This window comes from Balaenoptera ricei, chromosome 3 (assembly GCF_028023285.1).
Source record: "Balaenoptera ricei isolate mBalRic1 chromosome 3, mBalRic1.hap2, whole genome shotgun sequence".
Lineage (NCBI taxonomy): Eukaryota > Metazoa > Chordata > Mammalia > Artiodactyla > Balaenopteridae > Balaenoptera > Balaenoptera ricei.
The window spans coordinates 123562573-123585329 of NC_082641.1; the positions used below are offsets into that span (position 1 = coordinate 123562573).

Genomic DNA, 22757 nt, shown 5'->3' on the forward strand with positions numbered 1-22757 from the left:
TTAATACCTATAAAGCATCTAGAATAGTATCTGGCACCTAGCAAGTTACACGTAAGGAATAGTTATTATAGTTTTGTAGTTATCATTGTCTCCATAAATTTCAGCCTCTCTGAAATCAAACCTGTTATCTTCCCTTAAGTCTCTACTACCTCCACAATGCCTGTCTTTCTTTGTTAATGGAAATAACACCCACCTTATCACCTAGAATTGAAACACTGACATGACTGACTCATTGCTTTGCTTTTTTATATCTAGTTAATCGAAAAATTCTTCCTCTTTTTCTTTGAAGCATCCCTTTCTCTCTATTCCTGCTGTGGCTTCTGCCGTCATCCACACTTGAATCACTTCACATGTCAGATTATTGCTACAATCTTCTTGACTCCATTACATTTCACCCCCATCTTCCCCCCATGTCATACCACATAATGCTGCTAAGCTAGTTTGCCTAAGAAAACCAGCCATGACAGTTCCTTATGAGAACTCTTCAGTGGCCATTATTTCCTCCTAGACCATAGATGAACCCCCTTCTATGGCTTCTCTTTCTATAATCTATTCCTCACTTCTTGGTAGTCTGTTTTCACTATTCCCCCATGTGCATTTTCTGTGGTCAGGCCAATTATAACCCTGTCTGTGCCCCTGTCATGACTCAACTTTGTTTTCCTGTCTTCATTCTTAGTAACATACTCTCTGTCCTGTTTTTGCAAGACCCAGATCTTCTAAGTATATGGGGAACATTATTGCTCTGTTCTGAACTCCTACAGTACCAAAAAGCATTTATTACGTAATGACATATAATTGTACGTAGGCCTACTATTTGATTTCTTTTCATTTATGTAAATCTTACGTTCAGCTGTTCTTCTTCAGAACAGAAACCACATCTGATAGTTAAGTAATTGTCCATACTGTTTCACTTTTAGTATCTCACCGTCTTCTAATTACTATAGTGTCTTGTTGCAGTGCTTATTTGTTTTACTGCTTCTCTCATTTTTTTTAATTATGGGAAATTTCAGACATATATAAAAATAAAGAAGATAGTATAATAAACTGCCACGTTCCCATCACCCAGCTTCAACATGTTTCATGTTGACCAATCTTGTTTCATCTGTTCCCCCCTGAATCAGCTCTTAACATTACTTCTTAATGCCTTTTATTTATCTGAGAGTCTTTTGCAGATGACACATTTTCATATTGTTAAATTTAACATTGTGACTCACAATAAAAATTCCATTTTGTTTTTAATTTCTAAAAAATCTGGCAATTACCATTTATTTTAATATTGTTAAATTTAACATTGTGACTCACTCTATAAAAGTTCCTTTTTTTTTTTTTCCCCAGCATGAGATTTTTATTTTCTATTTCAGTTAAGTTATGGGGAAATGTATATCAAATTTTGTGCCCCGAAGTCCAGCTTTTTTTTTGTTTTTTAATTTTTATTGGAGTATATTTGATTTACAGTGTTGTTTTAGTTCAGGTGTACAGCAAAGTGAATCAGTTATACATATACATATATCTACTCTCTTTTAGATTCTTTTCCCATGTAGGTCATTACAGAGTATTGGGTAGAGTTCCCTGTGCTATACAGCAGGTCCTTATTAGTTATCTATTTTATATACAGTAGTGTGTACATGTCAATTCCAATCTCCCAATTCATTCCTCCCCACCCCTCACCCCTTTCCCCCCCTGGTAACCGCAGGTTTGTTTTCTACATCTGTGAGTCTATTTCTGTTTTGTAAATACGTTCATTTGTACCATTTTTTTAGATTCCACATATAAGTGATATATGATATTTGTCTTTTTCATCTGACTTCACTCAGTATGACAAAAATTCCATTTTGATTTTAATGAAAAGATATCTGGCAGTTACCATTTATTTCAATGACTTAGCCTAATATTCATTAATTCAGCAAATATTTATTGAGTGCCTACTCTGTGCCAGGCATTGTGCTACACCGTAGGGAGTCAAGATGAACAAAATGTCTGACTTCATGTTTGAAGATGATTTTTCTGTTATTTTTTAAAGCCAGACTATTTTTGGTATATCAGTAAAGTCCTTTTAGAACTGAAGTTTCAAGTTTCTGTTTTTCAGAGGCTGATAACATTTCCAAGAAAATTTTGGGGATCAATACAGTTAGCAGCTTCTTATTTTGCTATGTTAAGGACTGCATATGAAGACATCTAATATTTCGATTTTAAAAATACATTTTTATACCAAATAAATCAGAATAAACGACAGTCCTTTTAAATTTGGCTTTATGAAATATCACATTTTTTTCCCATTTTTGTTTCAGACCAATAAAGGGCAGTAGCTTCCTATTGGCATTTGTGAATTAGTGCTTTAGAAGATAGTCTTATATGCTGTGTCATTGTTTATAAAGAGATTTAGTTGGTGGGCAACTGAACATTTTGAAACTTATAGAATATTCAATATTGGGAAGTTTAAAACTCTACTATGCAAACTGCTTTCTTCCTTTCTTTAAAGTTAAAATGTGATTACAAAATTTAGAGAGAAATTTGAAAACCTAGGAGATAGTTCCTGATAATCTAAACATAAAAAATTTTTTTTGGTGAGTGTAGTTGGTTATTTATAAATTTTTTGTATCTTTCTATTCAGTTGATTTTAAAACAGCTTTTTTTTTTTTAATTACCTTTGAGACAGATAAGTTGAATTCTTCAAATTGTTCAGGTTTACTTTTTAAGCACTGTAGTTTATAATTTCAAGAAAATTAGAACTTGCTTCAGTTCAGATGAAGTAAAAAAGCTGTATGTATGTTTGCAATGTAATAGAGAACTTAAGCTATCCTTAAAGTTTGACAAGTTGGGAAAGTTTAAGTTACAGATTTTTTTGGTCGTTGAAACTATCGTTAAAACTCACAGCATAGAAAATGTGTGTAAGTGAAGAACAGCATATCAGATGGTATTTAGTTGTGAAAATTATGTCAGTAGGGACCCAAATAAACATAGAAAAATGAAATCTGGATTTTTGGAGGTAAGAATAGGAGTCTACTCAATGCTAGGTACTGGGAATATACAGATGAATAAGAAATGATTTTTCTCCTAAGAAGCTAAAAATCTAATAGTGGGAAAGAAATATGTTAAAAATTACAAACCCACAAAAATCAATCATAGTGTATTTTGCTGTTAAAACTAAATGAACAGAGTGCCTCAGAAATACAGGAAACAAAGGAACTAATTCTGCCTAAAATAAAACCTTCATCTAGTCTGTAATTATCACTCATTTTTGAAGAGGTCAATTGAATGTTAAAAGAAGAAAAAGAATTACCCCACTGGAAAACTGGGTAGGATACATGGGGCTCCTGGTAATGCCATTCAAAACTTAATGTCGGAAATGGTTATAATTTAGAAAAAGCTCTGAAATTTGGTTTTTGTGGAGTTAAGATGTCCCAGATACTCTGAAAAGGACTTAAATAATGAAATGTAGTTGGAATTGTATGCAAAAACACCTATTAAAATCAACTATTTCCTTTGAAGTACTTAAACATTTTACCCAAATTTGAAGTCACCAATTCAGTGTATAGTTTTGGGGTTTTGGGTTTTGTGGGTTCCCCCCGCCCCCTGCACAGGACAGTACCATTTTAAAGTATACTCCCTTTTCTGCCTTAAATCTGACCTGTTTATTCTGCTTCTTTGAAGAAGTAGTAGTAGAAATATTTTGTAACTGCTAAGCTCGTTGTACTGGGTATGTGAAAGAGTAATAGTAAAATGTAACATCCTAGATTTTAGAGACTGATTGTTGGGTTGAAGGCAGTTGTCAATCTTCAGGTGAATTTACATAAAATACTTTTATCTTTCGGAAAATACATTTCCTGTTATTAACTATGTAAAATTATTAAAACATTATATTCTTAAACGGGAGATTCCTCATTTAATTCTGTGGAACACATAACATTTTTCTGTGCACAATCATGGATTTCGATGTGTAGAAAAGTCATTCTCCAGTAGAGTCGTCGTATATTCTCTAGAGTTTCTCTCCCCTTGTGTGTTACTTGGATTTGTGTTGCATTAGTTGTCATTATTGCCCATTTCAAATAATGTCTAATGAATATCAAATAAAGGTATTCATCCAAAGAAATACTTAATTGTCATTGGGATACTTTTAGTAAATAAACTTTCATCCCTTCTTTAAGTATTGAGTCCTACTATGTTCCAGGCACCATTTAGGCCCTGACCTTTAGAAAGTGTGCCAGGGACCTTGTATTCTAATAGAGAAGACACATGATAAATATGGCCAATAATTGGAAGGTATAGCTTTTTTATTTTTTCTGATTGAGCTTTTAGTTTAAAACTCAGGGGGACTTCCCTGGTGGTGCAGTGGTTAAGAATCACCTGCAGTGCTGGGCACACGGGTTCGATCCCTGGTCCAGGAAGATCCCACATGCCATGGAGCAGCTAAGCCCGTGTGCCACAACTACTGAGCCCATGTGCCACAACTACTGAAGCCTGCACGCCTAGAGTCTGTGCTCCGTAACAAGAGAAGCCACTGCAGTGAGAAGCCCGCGCACTGCAACGAAGAGTAGCCCCTGCTCGCCGCAGCTAGAGAAAGCCTGTGAGCAACAACGAAGACCCAACACAGCCAAAAATAAATAAATAAATAAATTTATTTCTAAAAAAAAAAACAGGATTTTTTTTTCTTGTGACTAGTCTTAAAGACAAAATCAGGAGAATTACAAAGTGTAGCTAAAATTTTAGTTTGAATAGACTGTCTTCAACTGACTAGAGTTAACATTAAGAATGTGAAAATGTTGCTGTCAGGCATGTAAGATATATGAATGACTCAAGATAAGAGTATGAACTTAGGATGTTGGCAGTTTGGAATTATTTAGTCACTCTACACTGATCAAAACTAAATTGAATGAATATGAGAACTATACTCAATATCTTGTAATAACCTATAATGGAAAAGAATCGAAAAAAGAATATATATATACATACATATATATGTTTAACCGAATCACTTTGCTGTACATCTGAAATTAGCACAACATTGTAAATCAAATATATTTCAATAAAAATTTTTAAAAAACTAAATTGAATGAAGCTAAATTGTGACTGGCTTATCTTCACCATTATTGTAACCAATTTGATTTTTTTTTTTTTAAAGGCTTTAAAATTAATTAATTAATTAATTTTTGGCTGTGTTGGGTCTTCGTTTCTGTGTGAGGGCTTCTCTAGTTGCGGCAAGCGGGGGCCACTCTTTATCGCGGTGCGCAGGCCTCTCACTATCGCTGCCTCTCTTGTTGCGGAGCACAGGCTCCAGACACGCAGGCTCAGTAGTTGTGGCTCACGGGCTTAGTTGCTCCACGGCATGTGGGATCTTCCCAGACCAGGGCTCAAACCCGTGTCCCCTGCATTGGCAGGCAGATTCTCAACCACTGCGCCACCAGGGAAGCCCACCAATTTGATTTTTAAAAACTTTTTATTGTGGAAAATTTCAAATACAAGAGGAGAGCAAATAGTGTAGTTAATTGTCATTACTCATTTAGTGGCTTCAACATGTATCAACATATGGTTAATCTTGCTTTATCTGTAACTCACTCCTGACTTGATTATTTTAGAACAAGTCCCAGGCATAACATTTAATCTGTAAAATCTTCATTATATAGCTCTGAAAGATAAGGGATAAACACTCATGCACACAATTACTATACTTTATCACAATCCCAAGATATTTATAACAGGTATTATTGTCAAATATCCAACCAGTGTTCATTATTCCCAGTTGTATCATAGATGTTCCTTTATAGCTGGTTCATTTGAAGCTGGATCCAAATAAGGTTACATATTACATTTAGTTAATATGTTTTTAAGTCTTTATTTTTTATTTTATTTTATTTTTTTAAGTCTTTAAATCTATAACAATTTCTCCTACCTCTTTTTTTTCTCCTTGGCATTTATTTGTTGAAGGAACAGGTCATTTGTCCTGAAGAATTTTTCCACAATCTGGACTTGGCACATTGCATCCCCTGGTGTTATTTAACACATTCCTCTATCCTCTGTATTTCCTGTAAATTAGAGGTTTAGATCTAGAGACTTAATTAGGGTCACATTTGCTTTTTTTTTTTTTTCCCCCTTATTTTGCATGAATATTTTATTGATGGGGTTTTGTACTTCCTACTGCAGTATATCATGATGTGCATAATACCAAGTTGTCTCCTTTCTGTGTTACAAATATTGATCACTGTGTACAGGTGTTTTCATCCTGATGCATCTGTTTAAAAAGTTGCTCGTGGTTATTTGTGATCCCTGCCTAGATCTCTTGTTTCATTTGGGGTTATAAAAGTGTGATACTCTAATTCTATGATTTCTTCTACATTTATTGGCTGGCATTCTACAAAGTAAAACTTGGGAGTTAACCATTTCTTTAACCTGAAATTCACTTTTTACAGGAAAGACAGGATAAATGCTTGTGTCCTTTCATTTATCACTTTTCAGAAAATGAGTTTGTTTCCTAATATCTTCCAAAGGGACCACTGTATTTTTTTTAAGTATAATTATGAACTCATGGATTTCTAATGTTTAGTATGTTTCACCCCATTATGGCCCTTTTTGATGTTCAGATTGTCTAGTTTATGACCATGGGGAGCCTCTTCATGTTGGTTCTGCAGATTGCTTTGTTTTGTTTTTGACATGCTAGTGTTTGGTAGCCATCTTGCTTTTGGAGGGACAGGGTATACTAAGGTGTACCAGGCTCATGTTAGAAGTTTTCTAACCAGTCCTAGAATCAGCCTTTTATCTGAGGAACTGTTTCTTTTTGAAATAGTATTTAGAGACCTGGATAGATGTTGTTAAAGAAAATCAGGCCTCATTTGAATAAACAGCCATCTTTCTGAAGTGTCTGAATGCATGTTCTTTGTCACTCATTTTAAAAAGACATTGTACAAAATAGCCTTTTAGTTTCTAATTTACTTTGAGGCAGTTATTAATTAAATACACATGGTACACTGAGTGCTGTATCATAAATTTAAACTAGTCATATGGACTGAGATTGTACTTCCCATTTTTCTCTTTAGCTCACTACTGCATTCTGCAAGGAATTCTCTGCAGTAGGTCATGCTTAAAACTATTTTCAGATCATTGAGGATATGTTAAATTGTTTTTGCAATGTAATGATTGGTCCTTTTTTCAGTTTTGAAAGGATTGGTGCTAAGCCCCCAGTTATATGGTCTGCTTATACAGTATGATGTGTCACCTTCTCTGCTCCATATATAGGAAGAGAAGGGTAGTAAAGTTTAGTACATCTATTTCTTCTCTACATTTACTGTGAAATCAAGTGGTGCTTTGTGACTTGTCTTATTAAGGTGTATTAAAAGTCTTCTGGATTGTTCACTTTATAAGGACATTTCATCAGGTATAAAAAAAAATTCTAAATTCACTTTGTTTTGTGTCACATAGTGAATCTCTGACTTTAGATATAAAATATTGAGTAAATCTTAAAAGTAGGTCTCATACGAGGTAGTCAGTGAAAAAGATACTATTAAATAACCAACCAAAGGGGGCTTTGCTCCTTGATACCTTGTCTTTTTTAATCTTGTTCTACAAAATTTGGCTTCATTGTTTCTGACATTTCTTGCATCTATAAATATAGATTCTAAATGTGCTTTCTTTCCAAAAGTGGTCCTTAATATCTGAGGTAATTTCATGTGTACAGTGGCTAGTCTGTTCACCTGGGATTTTTTCCTTTTTTTCTTTCTCTGTGTTTGTTATCCACCTGCTCGTAGGATAACAAATTTTCACTGTCTTTAATTTTTTCTTTTGAATATTTCTTATTCTCTGAGGGTATGCTTGTGGTGGGTTTTTTTTTTTAAGTTCCTTTATTATTTTTCTTTTTCTGCTCTCAGATATGGGAGTATAGTTTGTGCATACCTGAAATTATATGAGTTTGGGAAGGAGTGTTTTTAATTTTTTTGAACGGGTATGACAGCTTTCATAACCACATGTCTCATTGGATACAAAACTCTACATGAATAATAGCTCAAGGTTCTGTTATCTAATAACTTGATATGGTTGATTGTTCAGTTTTGGGTAAATCAGCACGTAATTATTCCATTTAAGATTATAAAAAATGGACGTTTTGCAGTCACACTATCTAATTCTTACTCTTTGTACCTCAATGCATCCTAACCAGTTGCATGTCTATTTCTTGAGTTAGAAAGAATCTTAGTAACATCTTTCTTGAGTACAGTTCCCACTGGTATACTTTCTCTGTTCTTGGCTCAAGTCTCAGGAAGTAGATCATTGCGAGAAGCTTGTGACTCTCAATCCCAGCTGCCCTCCTATTCTTTCCTCTGTAGGACAGCCCATGTACTCTCGTGAACATGGTGCTGCTGCATCTGAGCGACTTCAGTTGGGGACACCGCCTCCTCTGTTGGCAGCTCGTTTGGTGCCACCTCGAAACCTCATGGGATCCTCCATTGGGTACCATACCTCAGTCTCCAGCCCCACCCCTCTGGTCCCAGGTAAGCTTTGCTACAGATGGCCATCCACCTCTGATCTTTTGTACCATAAACTGGCCAACCTAAGAGGTGATCTGGTATCCTGATCTGCTCTCACAGATTCCTATTAAAACTCCTAGGTAGTTTTATTTTCTATTTCTCTGCTTCTTTGGTTTGTCCCTAGTGGCTCCTAGATGATTAGGTCTCCTGTGTGTCTGTCATCTCTGGTGTCCTTTGTATTTACTTTCCGTGCGTCTGTAACTAAGGTCATGCTAGTTCCTTGAACTAGTTTCTAATCCGATAGGTAGGAAGAGAGTATCTACTTGAATGGTTTCTAATCAGTTACATGTTACAAGAAAACTAGGTTAATTTTTCTTTAAAACAAAACAAAAACATCTGGTTTCTTCCTGATCATGGATGAAAATGTCTTTTTCCCGTCTGCCCCTTGTTGTATGGAATGGCTGTGTATAATGTGATTTCTTGAAAACTCTTCCCTCCTATTGACATGTACATTTTGAAGATCTATGGAGTGCTTTGAGGGTGTCTCATGAGGTTTTTAACATTTCTCACTTTGCGTTTAGATCTCAGTTCATCATGATTAAAGGGCTTTCAAGTTTCTTAGGGTTCTGTGTATTCCCAGGAATTATCAGATCGAGACTATTTGATTACGTAACTTCTTTAAAACTCTCTGCAACCTCAATATAGATTTTTCTGTCAAGAGTAACAAGTGGTAACTGAAAATTTTTAAATCATAATTTGCTGATCTTATACTCTGGATTATAGAACTAATCGGCTAGTAATAAAGATCTGAATGTACCTTATCTTGTAGCTGAAACCTAATACGAGCAACAAAGGAGTTTTTCCACTAAGAAAAAAAGATGCAAAGATTTATATTGATAAATCACAACTGTGAGAATCAGCATCTTCACTCCATCTTAACCTTCTTTCATTTTATGTAGGATGAAAAGGATATTTTGGAGATAAGCACATTCAGAATTTTTTTTAAACGCTAACAGGATATTTATTTAGCATAAGAATTTTAAAAATTAAATTTTTAGGGACTTCCCTGGCAGTCCAGTGGTTAAGACTCCGTGCTTCCAATGCAGGGGGCGTGGGTTTGATCCCTGGTTGGGGAACCAGGATCCCACATACTGCGCAGTGCGGCCAAAAAAAAATAAAGAAAAGCAGATAACCAAATTAATAGATTGGTTTTTTTACCCCAATTAAAAGAATACCTAGAAATTAGGTGAGGCGTGATAACAAAGGAAACTCAGCCAGTCATTTGTATATGGCGTTCATGTATGTGAAAACTTCTCTTAAAAATGTGCATTTAAGTTTGCATTAGGTGATTAATATAGAGGACAAAAATGACTAGGTAAACGAATCCAGAAATATATCAGTAATTCAGAATGGATTTGCATGTCTGTGTTTTGTGACTGGAACATTTTTGTTTCTTTGACTTCCAATAGGTTTATCTATATACTATATTTGAAAGAGAGAAATATATATGAGTTGATACATTTGTTGAAGAAAATTCATTTTTGTGGTTATTTTATAATAGGAAATTATTTAACTACTGTTATTTGTTACATGTTTTGTTGTTTTGTTTTCCCTCAGATACCTATGAACCAGATGGTTATAATCCAGAAGCTCCTAGTATTACCAGTTCTGGTAGATCTCAGTATAGGCAGTTTTTTTCAAGAACACAGACACAGCGCCCAAACCTGATTGGCCTAACCTCTGGAGATATGGATGCAAATCCAAGAGGTAAGAATGCATTTAACTTTTTCTCATGCTAAGTGTCATTTGGGCATAGCATTTCTGACCTCACTAAGGTCTAAAAATACTTTCAACAGTCTCTTTTTGAATAGTGCTGTGTAATGATCTCAAATAAATGTTTTTGAATATCTATCTCCAAATTTTACTTTAAAGCTATAAATAAAATAAAAATAAATATATTCTGCTTATATTTATTTTTAAATAAAAATAATACTAGTGTTAATTAATTGCTCTTTTTGTAGGACTTTAGGCTATTTTAGGCACTATGCTAGATGTTAGATATAGAAAGACGACATGATCCCTCGCCCTCAAAGAACTAATCATTTAATGGCCTACTTTGTGTTTTAAGAGCTGTGCTTCACACTAATAACATTGAGAATTTTAAACACTATGATAAAATTATCCTTTGACCATTTTTATTATTTATGATTATAACCATATGTTAGGACCTTTATAAAGCATAGCCACAAATCTTAAAAGATTAAATGCAAGCATTGCCTTTAATATGGGTTGATACCATCCTTTCACCTCCGCTCAAAAAAAAGTTTGGTTAAAGAGTTTGATGAGATTCCAGTTTCTTACTTATTATTATAGTTAGATTTCCAGTATTAAATTTCAATTTGAACGACTGGCCATGTGCCATCCTGAGGATATTTTCCTGATTTAATTATATGGTGGACATTTTCCTGTTCTTACCTTCTTTCTTATCCTGATTTTATTAACTCTTCTTTACTGCCATTAATGACATTATTGCCACTACCAGTTAACAGTTTTGTGTCAAGATTAAACCAAATCCTTTTTAATATATTATTATCTCTAATATTCCTTACCAACAACTTAAATTAGGTACTATTTTTATTCTCTTTTTTATAGACAAACACTGAGGCGAAGAGAGGTTAAAGAACTTGCCCATTATTAATTCTTTTCTGTTCTATTCTATTCTATACATTAGTGGTCTCCAGCCTTTTTGGCACCAGGGACAGTTTTCTTGGAAGACAGTTCTTCCACAGACGGACGGTGCAGCGGGTGGTGGTGGGGATAGTTCAGGCGGTAACGCGAGCGATGGGGAAGCTCGCTAGCCCACTGCTCACCTCCTGCTGTGCGGCCCGGTTCCTAACAGGCAGCGGACCGCTACTGGTCTTTGGCCCGGGGGTTGGGGACCCCTGCTATACATGACAGAACTAGCATTTGAACCCAGGTTTATCTAATTCCAAAGAATATGCTCTACTCCAATAAAGATGGTAAAAAAAAAAAAAAAAAAAAAAGAATATGCTCTTACCTTCTGTGCTGTAATGCATATATTGTTACCAAATTACCTGAAATTAGTGGGAAGATCATATTTTCAGCCCCACAGTGATTATTCTTTGCTGCTGATTTTACTTTTGGTCGAGTTGCTAAAGTTATGGAGAATACTCAATATAACATGCGCAGTTTTGGGTTGGTATTTGCTTTTTTGTTCAACACACCTCTTTCCACTGACAGGTAACCTATCGTAAGGTCAGCGTCTTATAGTATTTTAGTCTTAACTGTTGTGAATGGAATGTGTTAATTTATAACATTGGCTTTGAATTTTCCTTTCAATGTTTAGGTTTGAATAATTGTAAACCTACAAAAAAATCAAAAGTGCAATAAACACCTGAATACTTTAACTTAGATTCACCAGTTGTTAACATTTTGTCAGCTTTGGGCATGAATGCTCACTTGTGTGCACTCTTCTCTCTGCCTTCCTCGCCTTCCTCCCCTCTCCCTTCACATTGTTTTCTTGAATCACTTGAAAGTAAATTTTGGAGATTGTGACACTTTAAGATCCTTTAGTTTATATCTGAGAATAAGACACAGTACTACATACGTGCAATATCATTGCCACACATAAAAGAAAATCATAATTCCATAGTAATATCCTATCCATGTGAACTTCTTGTTGAATCCTATAAGGAGACAAATATTTCACTCCATTTGTGGCCTAATAAGTTTGATCACTTGCCGTAATTGTTAGAACTCTCCATTGTAAAGTAAATAATTTGTGGAGTGGTACTTTGGCATCAGATAAATATCTTATTCTCCAACACCCTTTCACTGATTTTTTTTTCCTTCCATTTATGATCCTTGCCTGAATCAGTCATTTCATTAGAGTTGGCTAGGAGTTTTTAAACGTGCATATTGTATTTTTGAAAAAGAAAAAGGAGGCAATTGATAATTTATTTTTGCTGTTAAACATTTCTGAAAAGGAAATGGTAGTAGTTAGGTGCTATTCACAGTGATTTTTAGCTTTTGGACTAAATAATTTTAATCATTTGAAATTCCCCAAATACAACGCCTGGTCAGTAATGTTAATTTTTGTTTTCTACAGCTGCTAACATTGTCATCCAGACTGAACCACCAGTTCCTGTTTCAATTAATAGCAACATAACCAGAGTAGTTCTTGAACCAGATAGCCGGAAAAGAGCTATGAGTGGTTTGGAAGGGTCTCTGGCAAAGAAACCTTGGCTGGGAAAGTAAGATAATTTGCTAATTAGTAACATCTAATTGATGTTTCTGGTTTTTTGTTTGCAGTAGTAAATTTGTAAAATTAAGAGTTGTCATTAATCATTAATTTTCAATCTATGTGCCTCAAAGCTAAGGTTCCCAGAGGCATCATTAGTATGTCTTAAATATTGAAAAGTTAACAGAATATTGATAATAGATATTAGTAATTTGTACTGATTTCTAGGCCTAACCCAGTATTAGAATTATTGAGGCATCAGTCTTCTTTCTTTCTCTCTACCTGTTTGGTTCCCATGTAATAAGGATAATGTGAAAATTACCTAGTCATTTCTGAAGAATGTTAAGTGCATACAAAGGATACTTGAATAAATATAGACTTACATTCTTTGCTGATTATCTCTTGCCTAGGCATAATGTAGGAGACTTAACCAAGATCTGTTAATATTCCTTTCAGGCAAGGGAATAACAATCAGAGTAAACCAGGATTCTTGAGAAAGAATCAGTATACAAACACCAAATTAGAAGTCAAGAAAATCCCTCAGGAATTGAACAACATTACCAAGCTCAATGAACACTTCAGCAAATTTGGAACTATTGTTAATATCCAGGTAGGTGTGGCTATGTTGGTGACAAAATCCATGTATATAATGTATCTTCAAAAATATTCCTATCAGCTTACCTTGCTTAAACAAGCCAGTGATTAGTCTGATCATCTCTGCTATGTGTTTTAAATTCCACTGTGTATCTGTATGCCCAACTTTATGACGGAGTTGTTGTGCTGAATTTGTCCTCTGAATTCATTTGGTTCTTTTCTGCAACCTCTTCCTGAAAGACAGTGGGCCAGTTACTGTATTTTTGTTCATAGTTGTATCTCTGGACAGATGACTTTTTTACCTGCTTTAGTGTTCTAAGTAGGTGAGATTTTTGGTAACTTCTAAGATTGTAATTTTGTTTACTGACTGGCTTTTATTTTGTGAAATATTAATTGGTTAAGGATGGTTCTAATCTTGAGAATTTTAGGCACTGTAACATATAATCTAACATCAAATAAATCGTAGCTTTTATATTTTGCTGTGTGTTTGTTAGATATTTGAATTTATCAATTTGTGGTTGGGTGTTATGCTGTAATTGAGGGTAGTAGAAGGTCTGTTTAAGTTGGGGTTTCAGTCAGTTACCCCTGACACTCAGTGTTGCCATCAAACCAAAATATGATTTATGTATCTCTAAATACCTTTTTTCTCTTAAATTTTTCCTAGGTCATTATTCTTTATGGCATTTAGAAAAATTAGGAAGCTTTTAATGTAAATGAGTATATGAGTCTGCTTGGGCTGCCATAACAAATACCATAGACTGGGTGGCTTAAACAACAAAAATTTATTTGTGGGGAATCCAAGGTCAGAATACTAGCCAATTTGGTTCCTGGTAAGGACTCTCTGGCTTGGAGACGGGCATCTTCTTGCTGTGTGCTCACATGATGGAAGGAGAGGGAAAGGAAGAGACAGAGAGAGAGAGCTCTTCCTATAAGGTCACCAGTCCTGTCTGATTAGGTCCCCACCCCTTTGATCTCATCTAACCTTATTTACCTCCTAAAAGCCCTGTCTCCAAATACAGCCACATTGGGGGTTAGGGCTTCAACATATGAATTTGGGGAGGACATAACTCAGTCCATAGCAGTAGGCCATAATTTATAGGAGCACTATTCTCTATTTGGGGGATTTTATGTTGTTCTTATTATTTTTTATAAAAACAATGCTATTGTGAGCCTCCTTTTATATAAACCTTTTATTTTTTTATGATGCATTGCTGAATTAAAGGGAATTTTAAAACTTTTTATTTGAACTGCCAAATTGTTCTCCAAAAGGGTTGTGCCAGTTGATACTCCCTAACGCAATGTGTGAACCTCATCAAAGCTCTAATATGGATCCATTAAAAACTTTTAGACCAGTTTCATAAGTGAAAAATTGTACTTGCTTTAATTTGCTTTGTTTTTATTCCTAGGTAGACTCTAATTTATATAGACCATTTGCAGTACTTTTGGATTTACCTGTCCACTGTCTTTGCCCATTTTTTTATGAAGGCATTTATAATAATGCTTTTCCAAACCTTTGCTTGTCATATATATGAAAATTACTTTTTCGTCTTGTCATTTATTTTGTTTGTGGCAGGTTTGGACTGACAGTGGTTTAAAATTTTATTTGGTCAAATCCGCTGTTTGTCTTTATGGGTCCTACCTTTATAGGTGTGCATAAAAAGGCTTTCCAAAGCCTCAGATTATACAGATATTCACCTTTTTTCCCTGGGTTTTTTTGTTTGTTTTTTGTAAAATGTTTTCTCTCTCTGGAGTTTATTTGGATGTAAGATACCAGGGAGGAATTAACAACTTTTCCCCAAGTGGTTATGTAACATCACTAGGATTATTTATTAAATAATCCAATTTTCTTTCATATATAATGTTGAAATACACATGTTATCTTTTAAGGGATAGCTAACTTTATTTACATAGGATTCACAGTGGATTTCAGCAGGCTGTTTTCTACCTCTGAATTTTTTATCAATAATTTATCAGTATTTGCTTAGCTACAATCATTAATTTATGTGTGTTGTTGTTGTTGCTGTTGTTTTTTCTCATAGGTTGCTTTTAAGGGAGATCCAGAAGCAGCCCTCATCCAGTATCTTACCAATGAGGAGGCCAGAAAAGCCATTTCCAGCACTGAAGCAGTTCTAAACAACCGGTTCATCCGAGTCCTGTGGCACAGGGAAAATAATGAGCAGCCAGCACTACAGTCGCCAACACAGCTGCTCCTGCAACAGCAGCAAACACTTAGTCACCTGTCACAGCAGCACCATCACCTGCCACAGCACCTTCATCAGCAGCAAGTGCTGGTGGCCCAGGCTCCTCCCTCAACGGTACATGGGGGTATTCAGAAGGTAATCTACTGGCTCACAGGGAATTAATGGTCCTTTAATCCCATCCTCTAGATCATTGTTTCTCAATTTGTGGTCCTGGGGTCTTCTGCATCAGAGCCATTCAGTTTGATTTGTAGACCGACAGCATCTGATCTCCTAGGAGCTTATTAGACATGCAGTTTCTTAGGCTTCACCTCAACTTACTGAATTAGAATCACTATGGGTGGGGCCCAGTAATCCGTTATAACAGGCTTTCCAGGTGATTCTTATGTACCTTGAAGGTTGAGAAGTGCTGTGTTGCATCAAAATCACTTATCTGGGTGCACATTCCTGGGTCTTACCTTCTCAGATCTACAGAGTCAGTCTCTAGATATGGGACCCATAAATCTGCATGTTTAAGAAATACCTTTAGTGATTCTTCTCAACACTAAACACTATCATACTAAAGTATGATAGCCATCCACGACTGAACAACTTTGAATCTAGAACAGCTTCTTTGTTTTGTGTTAGAATCAGTCACTCTTATAGTGATCCTTTTGTCCCACTTTTTCTCATATAGAAAAATTCTGTTCTCTTTAAAACTGAACTGGGAGCTCCAAGAGACTGGGATTTTGTCTGTTGTATTCATTTGATCCCTAGTGCCTAAAACAAGGCCTGGCACACAGCGCTCAAAACATATTTGAATGGATAGATGAACGAAGGAAAGAACAAACCACCATGCATTAGAACCATTCAGATATTGATGATAATGTTAATCTCCTCCTAGCCATTCTCTTGTTTGGATTAAATGCATTCAGATTGAAAAAAAAAAAGTATTCTTTAACAGTACATAGTATTAACTCCAGTTTATCATCGTGTTTATTTGCAGTTAAGCCTGCATTTCTTTTGTCTCTGTCCCATTTCATGTTAGGGCCAAAGGTAAATATTCCCCCAGGTGTTGGTTGAATGGTGTATGAAAGAGTGATACAATCACCTCTGTGATCCATTAGACCCTGTTCTGTTAATGCAGCCCAAGATTATGTTATGTTTTTAGGGTGGCCATATCACAGTTATTCTTATTAAGCTACTGTCAATTAAAACCTTAAGTCTTAAAAAGCATTACATATTGAAGGGAACATTAAGAAAATTATTAGAAAGTTTTTTCTGTATGAGTATATACACATATGCATGCATAATTTCAAACATCCAAAAAAGTATGGATACTAACAGTCATTTGTATATCCACCTCTTCACTTAAAAAAATCAAACCTTACAGATGATTGAAGCACCCTTCCTTCGCATTTCCTTATCTTCCTCCCCAGGGTAATCACTGTCCTAAATTTGTATCATTACTAGGCATTTAAAAAAACTTCCACCATAAATATGTTTATTTTGTATATGCAGATGATGAGCAAACCACAGACATCGGGTGCCTATGTTCTTAACAAAGTTCCTGTGAAACATCGTCTTGGACATGCAAGTGGTAACCAGGGTGATGCAGCACACTTGTTGAATCAGTCAGGTGGTGCTGGAGATGATTGCCAGGTATATATTTCTGTGGACCTTTAAATCTGTTTAGAGTTGTTCAGTGACACAAAGAAATTAACAAGTTGATTATCACCCAGATTTGTAATGTCTTATTTCCTCAATCAAGATAATTGTGAGAGCTAACCTAAATGTGGCCGGTAAACTTCCCTAATTTCCATGATTCCACCAGAAATTTGCTAGTTAAATTTTCTTTTCCTATTCAAAGCTAAATAGGAATTTGAAATTTTTAGCCATTTATTAATAGATGTCTTTATTAATCCATTTCTTTTATAATGTTTCTTCTTTAATATAATTAAGAACATCATGAAGGGGATTCAGTCATAGTCAATTCAAAAGTCAGATTTTGAAATATGTTTTTAAGTCGTTTCCTTTCCTTTTGGGAATATATCTATATGATGACTCTCCAGAATGGTGATTTTTTTTTTCCAAGAGAGCTAGGAAAACTGAAAAAGAACAGGTGGGGTTAGCCCTCCTAGACATTAAAAAATACTGTGAAGTCAGTATAACTCAAACAATTTGATACTGGCACATGAAGAGAAAGGCCAGTGGAATAGAATCCAAGACTGAGATTATAGACTCACTCGCAAATAGGAATTTATCATATGCTAACACATTATCTCAGTTCAGCGGGGAAAGTATGGACTCTTTGGTAAATGGTATTGGGATAACTTGATAGCCTGATAGAAAAAAAAATTAGATCCATTTTTAAAATTACATAATAAACCAGGATAATGTCCACAAGGACCTGAAATTTAGATGCTGACGGTAATGCTAAATGGTACAGCCTCCGTGAAAGGAAATTTGGCAGCATCTAGCAAAATTATGTATGCATTTACTCTAAACCAATAATCCTCCTCTAAGAATCTGTGCCAAAGATAATACTTGTCAAACTATGGAAAGACATATGAGCAAGGCTAGGGAATGTAGACTCTCTTCAATAGCAAAAGACTGGAAACAATCCAGTGTCCATCAGTATGGGACTGGTTACTTAAAATGTAGTACATGCATACAATAGCCTATGTGTAACTTTGCAAAGGAATGACGAATATCTTTATGTATACCATGAGGTGATCATCAGGATACATTAAGTAAAAAAAGCAAAATGGGACAAAAAATGTAGAGTCGGCCACTGTTTATTTAAGAAAGTAGGGGCAATGAATACGTATAAGTACTTGCTTATGATAGAAAAAAACAACAAAAAAAGTAGCCCATATCATTTAAATCTTGGTGGTTACGGCAAGGATAGAAGAAACTAGACAACTTTAAAAACCTCCAAAACATTTCTTAATTCTGTCCACCAGAAAGGTCTAGAAACAATGACCCAGCCTGATGGTAATGAACCTTGACATGCCCCTTCCCCCAGCTCCAAAAGGAACCAGGGATCCTTGAAGAAATGGCTGTCCCCAGATCTGGGGCTGACAGTGTTCCAGATGAGCCTAGAATACTTTGTCAAACCAGAAAGCGAGGAATTTGTCAAAGATTACTAGCATCCTATCAAAGAATGAAAAAATGTCATAAAGGCTCTAGAACTAGTCACCAATTTAAAGGAAATTCAGAGGACAGAGGGACGTGTTAAAGGATACCATAGAATCCTGTGGTGAATACTACAGGATGAATGACCTGGTTTCTTCCAGAATTGATTTGCAAAGAAAAGAAAGATACAGAGAGGGAAACGGAATTAAAGGAGACTTTAAAGAGATATAACCAATTGCATTTATATGGACCTTAGTAGGTCCTAATTTAAATGTGAAAAAAATGTTTAGAAAATTATAATAGAATCTGGAAATGTGACTATTTAATGATATTAAAGAATTGTTATACCTTTTAAGTGTGACAACGGTATTGTGGATTTACTTAAAAAAGAAAGGAGTCCTTATCTTTTAGAGATACAACTGAATTATTTACAGATAAAATAGTGTGTGTGTTATGATGATGTAGTTGGGGGTTTAAATAAAACAAGGTTATTTTATATAAAATCATGTAAATTAATTAATGATTTTACATAAAATAATGTAAACTGATGATTGTTTCTGCTTGCTGATGGATACGTCGTTTTTTATATATAATTTTGTACTTTTGTTTGTTTCAAAAAATTTGATACTAAAAGATAGAAAAACAAAAGCAATCTCAGACTTTGAAGTCACACAGCCCTGACTGACTTGACCTGCTTCTTAACTAGCTGTGTTAAATAACTGGCGAGCATTGGTTTCCTTTTCAATAAACTCAGTTGCTATGGGGATTAAAAAATTTCATGTTGGTAAAGCATAAAAGAGAAGTGTTTATTCGCACATAATAAGTGCTCAGTAACTTGCAGGTGGTGCCGTTTTTATTTTGATAAATAGTAGTAACAGCACGGACATCATCTCTGCAGGTTCCTACAGTACTTGAGAGAGCTTCCTGTGGATTTAAAGTAGCTTAATTTTTAGGACAATTAAGTATTGTATGATTGAGATAAGTTTTGTATTTGTATATATTGCATGATTGAATTTTCCATGAATTTCTTAGTACTATATCCTGTGTCCCTTATATCATATATTCAAAGTTAATTTAAAAATAAAAGAGTGGAGTATGTTAGGGCAGACTTGAACCAGAAAGGTGTTAGTACACCATATTGCTCTGCTATGCCTTAAAGAGGGGAAGATTAACTGGAGTCATCTGTTCAGAAAGGAATCTAAATACCAAAACAAGCACAGTAAAGATGGTCACCATTTTACTTGCAAAGTTAGATCTGTGAGCTAACTACTTGTCTTATGGTTGGTTGTAAACTCATATAACATTTGATTAAATATAATATTAAGACTATGACTGCAAAGTACCTTAATTCTTAGGAGGGTTTGCAATTATTAGAAACATGCGTTCTTATTTGGCATTGTGGAAAATAGCTTAATGACATTACCCCCCCCAAAGACCTCCAGGAACACACCTGTAGTTGAACAACTCCTACTCAGTGAGGGAGTATACACAGTGAAACCATGGAACATCTCATTTAGAGGGTGTTAGCAAGGACTTATTTTAGGATTGGCTGTGTTAGGTGATTTGTTGGAGGGTTAAAGGAAACAGGAGTAATTTTATGGTCAGACTTCCTAATACATTTACCGAGAAGGAAGGAAGACTAGAATTACGCTAAAGCTGTAATTGGTAAAGAAGCTGTAGTCATTCATATTAGCCAGGGTAGAGAGATGTTTAGTCATTTTTATGGTTTGGATAGTGTTCATGGTTTGTGTGTGTGTGTGTTCAGTCGTGATAATGGAGTGATCTTGTTTTTGCCTTGATCCACCATGGGCACAAGAGTGACCTTGTCTGAGGTTGATGTTCTATGAAATTGTTTATGTTCAACAAGGGGACACTAAGGCCTAGCTGTGAGTGGCAGTCTGGCTCCTAGATGTCAGGAGTTGTTGTTCTTTTTCCCACAATTAAAAAAATATAAAGAAAAGAAAGATAAGTGATTGTATTCAGAAACACAACATTATTGCTTAAAATTAGTTTTTGTTTTTATATTTGAATGACAATTGAGTTTATGTATAAAGAACTTGTTTTATAAATGAAGTTTTTAAATGTAAAAAAAATCTATGGAGTCTTTTTAAAAAATGATTTTAAGGTATTGCTAAGATTTAATTTAATTATATTTGTGTTTCATAGATATTTTCAACTCCAGGCCATCCAAAAATGATCTACAGCTCCTCAAACTTAAAGACACCTTCAAAACTTTGTTCAGGATCAAAGTCTCACGATGTCCAAGAAGTTCTTAAAAAGAAGCAGGTAACAGCCTCAGTTCTTCTTTCCTTCAAGAGGAAAGGATCTATTGAATTCTTTTTTTTTTTTTTTAATAAATTTATTTATTTTTTATTTATTTATTTTTGGCTGCGTTGGGTCTTCGTTGCTGTGTGTGGGCTTTCTCTAGTTGCGGAGAGCAAGGGCTTCTCTTCGTTGCGGTGCATGGGCTTCTCATCACGGTGGCTTCTCTTGTGGAGCACGGGCTCTAGGCACACGGGCTTCAGTAGATGTGGCACGCAGTCGTCAGTAGTTGTGGCTCGCGGGCTCTAGAGCGCAGGCTCAGTGGTTGTGGCTCACGGGCTTAGTTGCTCCGCGGCATGTGGGATCTTCCCAGACCAGGGCTTGAACCCGTGTCCACTGCATTGGCAGGCAGATTTTCACCCACTGCGCCACCAGGGAAGTCCGGGATCTGTTGAATTCTTAAGTGATTATATTAACACCTCTGAACAGTTCATGTTGTTATGGAACTACATTATAACATTTATTTAGCTGCTGCTTGATGCATTGTACACTTGAAAAAAAGATGAGCAAACAGAAAAAATGTTTTGCAGTTGCCTTTCAGTGGCTACATCAAGCACAAAGAAAGAACTTTTTTCTATGTAAAAGTAAAAGACACTGAGCTGTCGTCCCGTCCATCTCCACCGCCCCCAGCAAGGGAGAGAAACAAATACTTTTATTTCATTATTTTCTCTTCTAATTCCTTTCTGGCTTCGTAAGTTAGATAATATTTCACGTGAAGTGTAACAATTATGTAGTTATTATTCATGTGACTCAGTTCTGAGTTTCATTATCATCTTAGATTTAAACTCACATAGAGTTTTTCAAATAAAATAGTTATTTATATATATTATCTCAGTATAATTGGAGATTTAATTAACAGAGGGGTTGGAGGCAACATTTTCTAGGCAAAAATCCATAGATTTTGCTATCGTTTCTAACCTATAGCTGCATGTCACTTTTAGACTTCAGACTTTATTTTTAGACTTCAAACTTCAAAAATAAGGATTTCGCTTATTATGTGGGGAAGTGAAAACAGCTCTTGTTTTTCTTTACATATATATTCAGGTCATTTAAGTGAATAAACCTCATAGATACAGCTAATTAGTGTTCAGTATTTTAAATATTAAAGTACAGTTACAAACATAAACTCTTTTATATTGGAAGTGTGGGGGAAAATAGGTTTAAAGGTTTCATCTCTGGCTTCAGCTGTTTTTTGATTAGGAGGAAAATCTGTCTCATATAAGGGGTGACTCAGAAGAAATGAGTTGAGACTGTAGTAGCCTTATGTATCATGGGCAAACTTAGTTATTCATTACTGATTTTTTCTTTACCTGTTCATACAGGAAGCAATGAAGCTACAACAAGATATGAGGAAAAAGAGGCAAGAAATGTTAGAAAAACAAATAGAATGCCAAAAGGTAAGATAAATGTTCATTATTTGCATGTTGGAATTGATGTATGGAATGGATTTTACAAAGATATCCCCAATAAAGTTTTAAAGGTTATTTATATGAAAATTTACTAAGCATAGTTTTACTTTTTTCTGTTTATTTTATAGATGTTAATATCCAAGCTAGAAAAAAACAAAAACATGAAACCAGAAGAGAGAGCAAATATAATGAAGACTTTAAAGGAGCTTGGAGAAAAGATCTCACAATTGAAAGATGAGTTAAAAACATCTTCTGCAGTCTGCACACCATCTAAAGTAAAGACAAAAACAGAGGTACCTATTTGCATTTTTCATTCAGCATAGGGTTATTGAACATCTGTGGTGTGTTTGGCACTTTAAAAGTGCAGTGGAACCCTTAGGTAGCTAATAGTCTAGTGTGAGACAAT

General features: G+C 35.1%; 1 protein-coding gene across 7 annotated transcripts in view; it reads left to right on the top strand.

Annotated features, from left to right (window-relative positions):
- Positions 1 to 22757, top strand: part of RBM27 (RNA binding motif protein 27) — a 68751-nt gene that overhangs the window by 28545 nt on the left and 17449 nt on the right. For 5 of the 7 annotated variants that reach the window (XM_059917397.1, XM_059917393.1, XM_059917396.1 and 2 more), the window contains exons 9-17: positions 8310 to 8474; positions 10068 to 10217; positions 12580 to 12724; positions 13168 to 13321; positions 15345 to 15641; positions 17004 to 17144; positions 20787 to 20906; positions 22265 to 22339; positions 22480 to 22644. In XM_059917397.1, the coding sequence (XP_059773380.1) occupies positions 8310 to 8474; positions 10068 to 10217; positions 12580 to 12724; positions 13168 to 13321; positions 15345 to 15641; positions 17004 to 17144; positions 20787 to 20906; positions 22265 to 22339; positions 22480 to 22644 (1412 nt within the window). The remainder of the gene's footprint in view (positions 1 to 8309; positions 8475 to 10067; positions 10218 to 12579; positions 12725 to 13167; positions 13322 to 15344; positions 15642 to 17003; positions 17145 to 20786; positions 20907 to 22264; positions 22340 to 22479; positions 22645 to 22757) is intronic. The other 2 variants (XM_059917399.1, XM_059917400.1) reach the window with 1 other exon arrangement.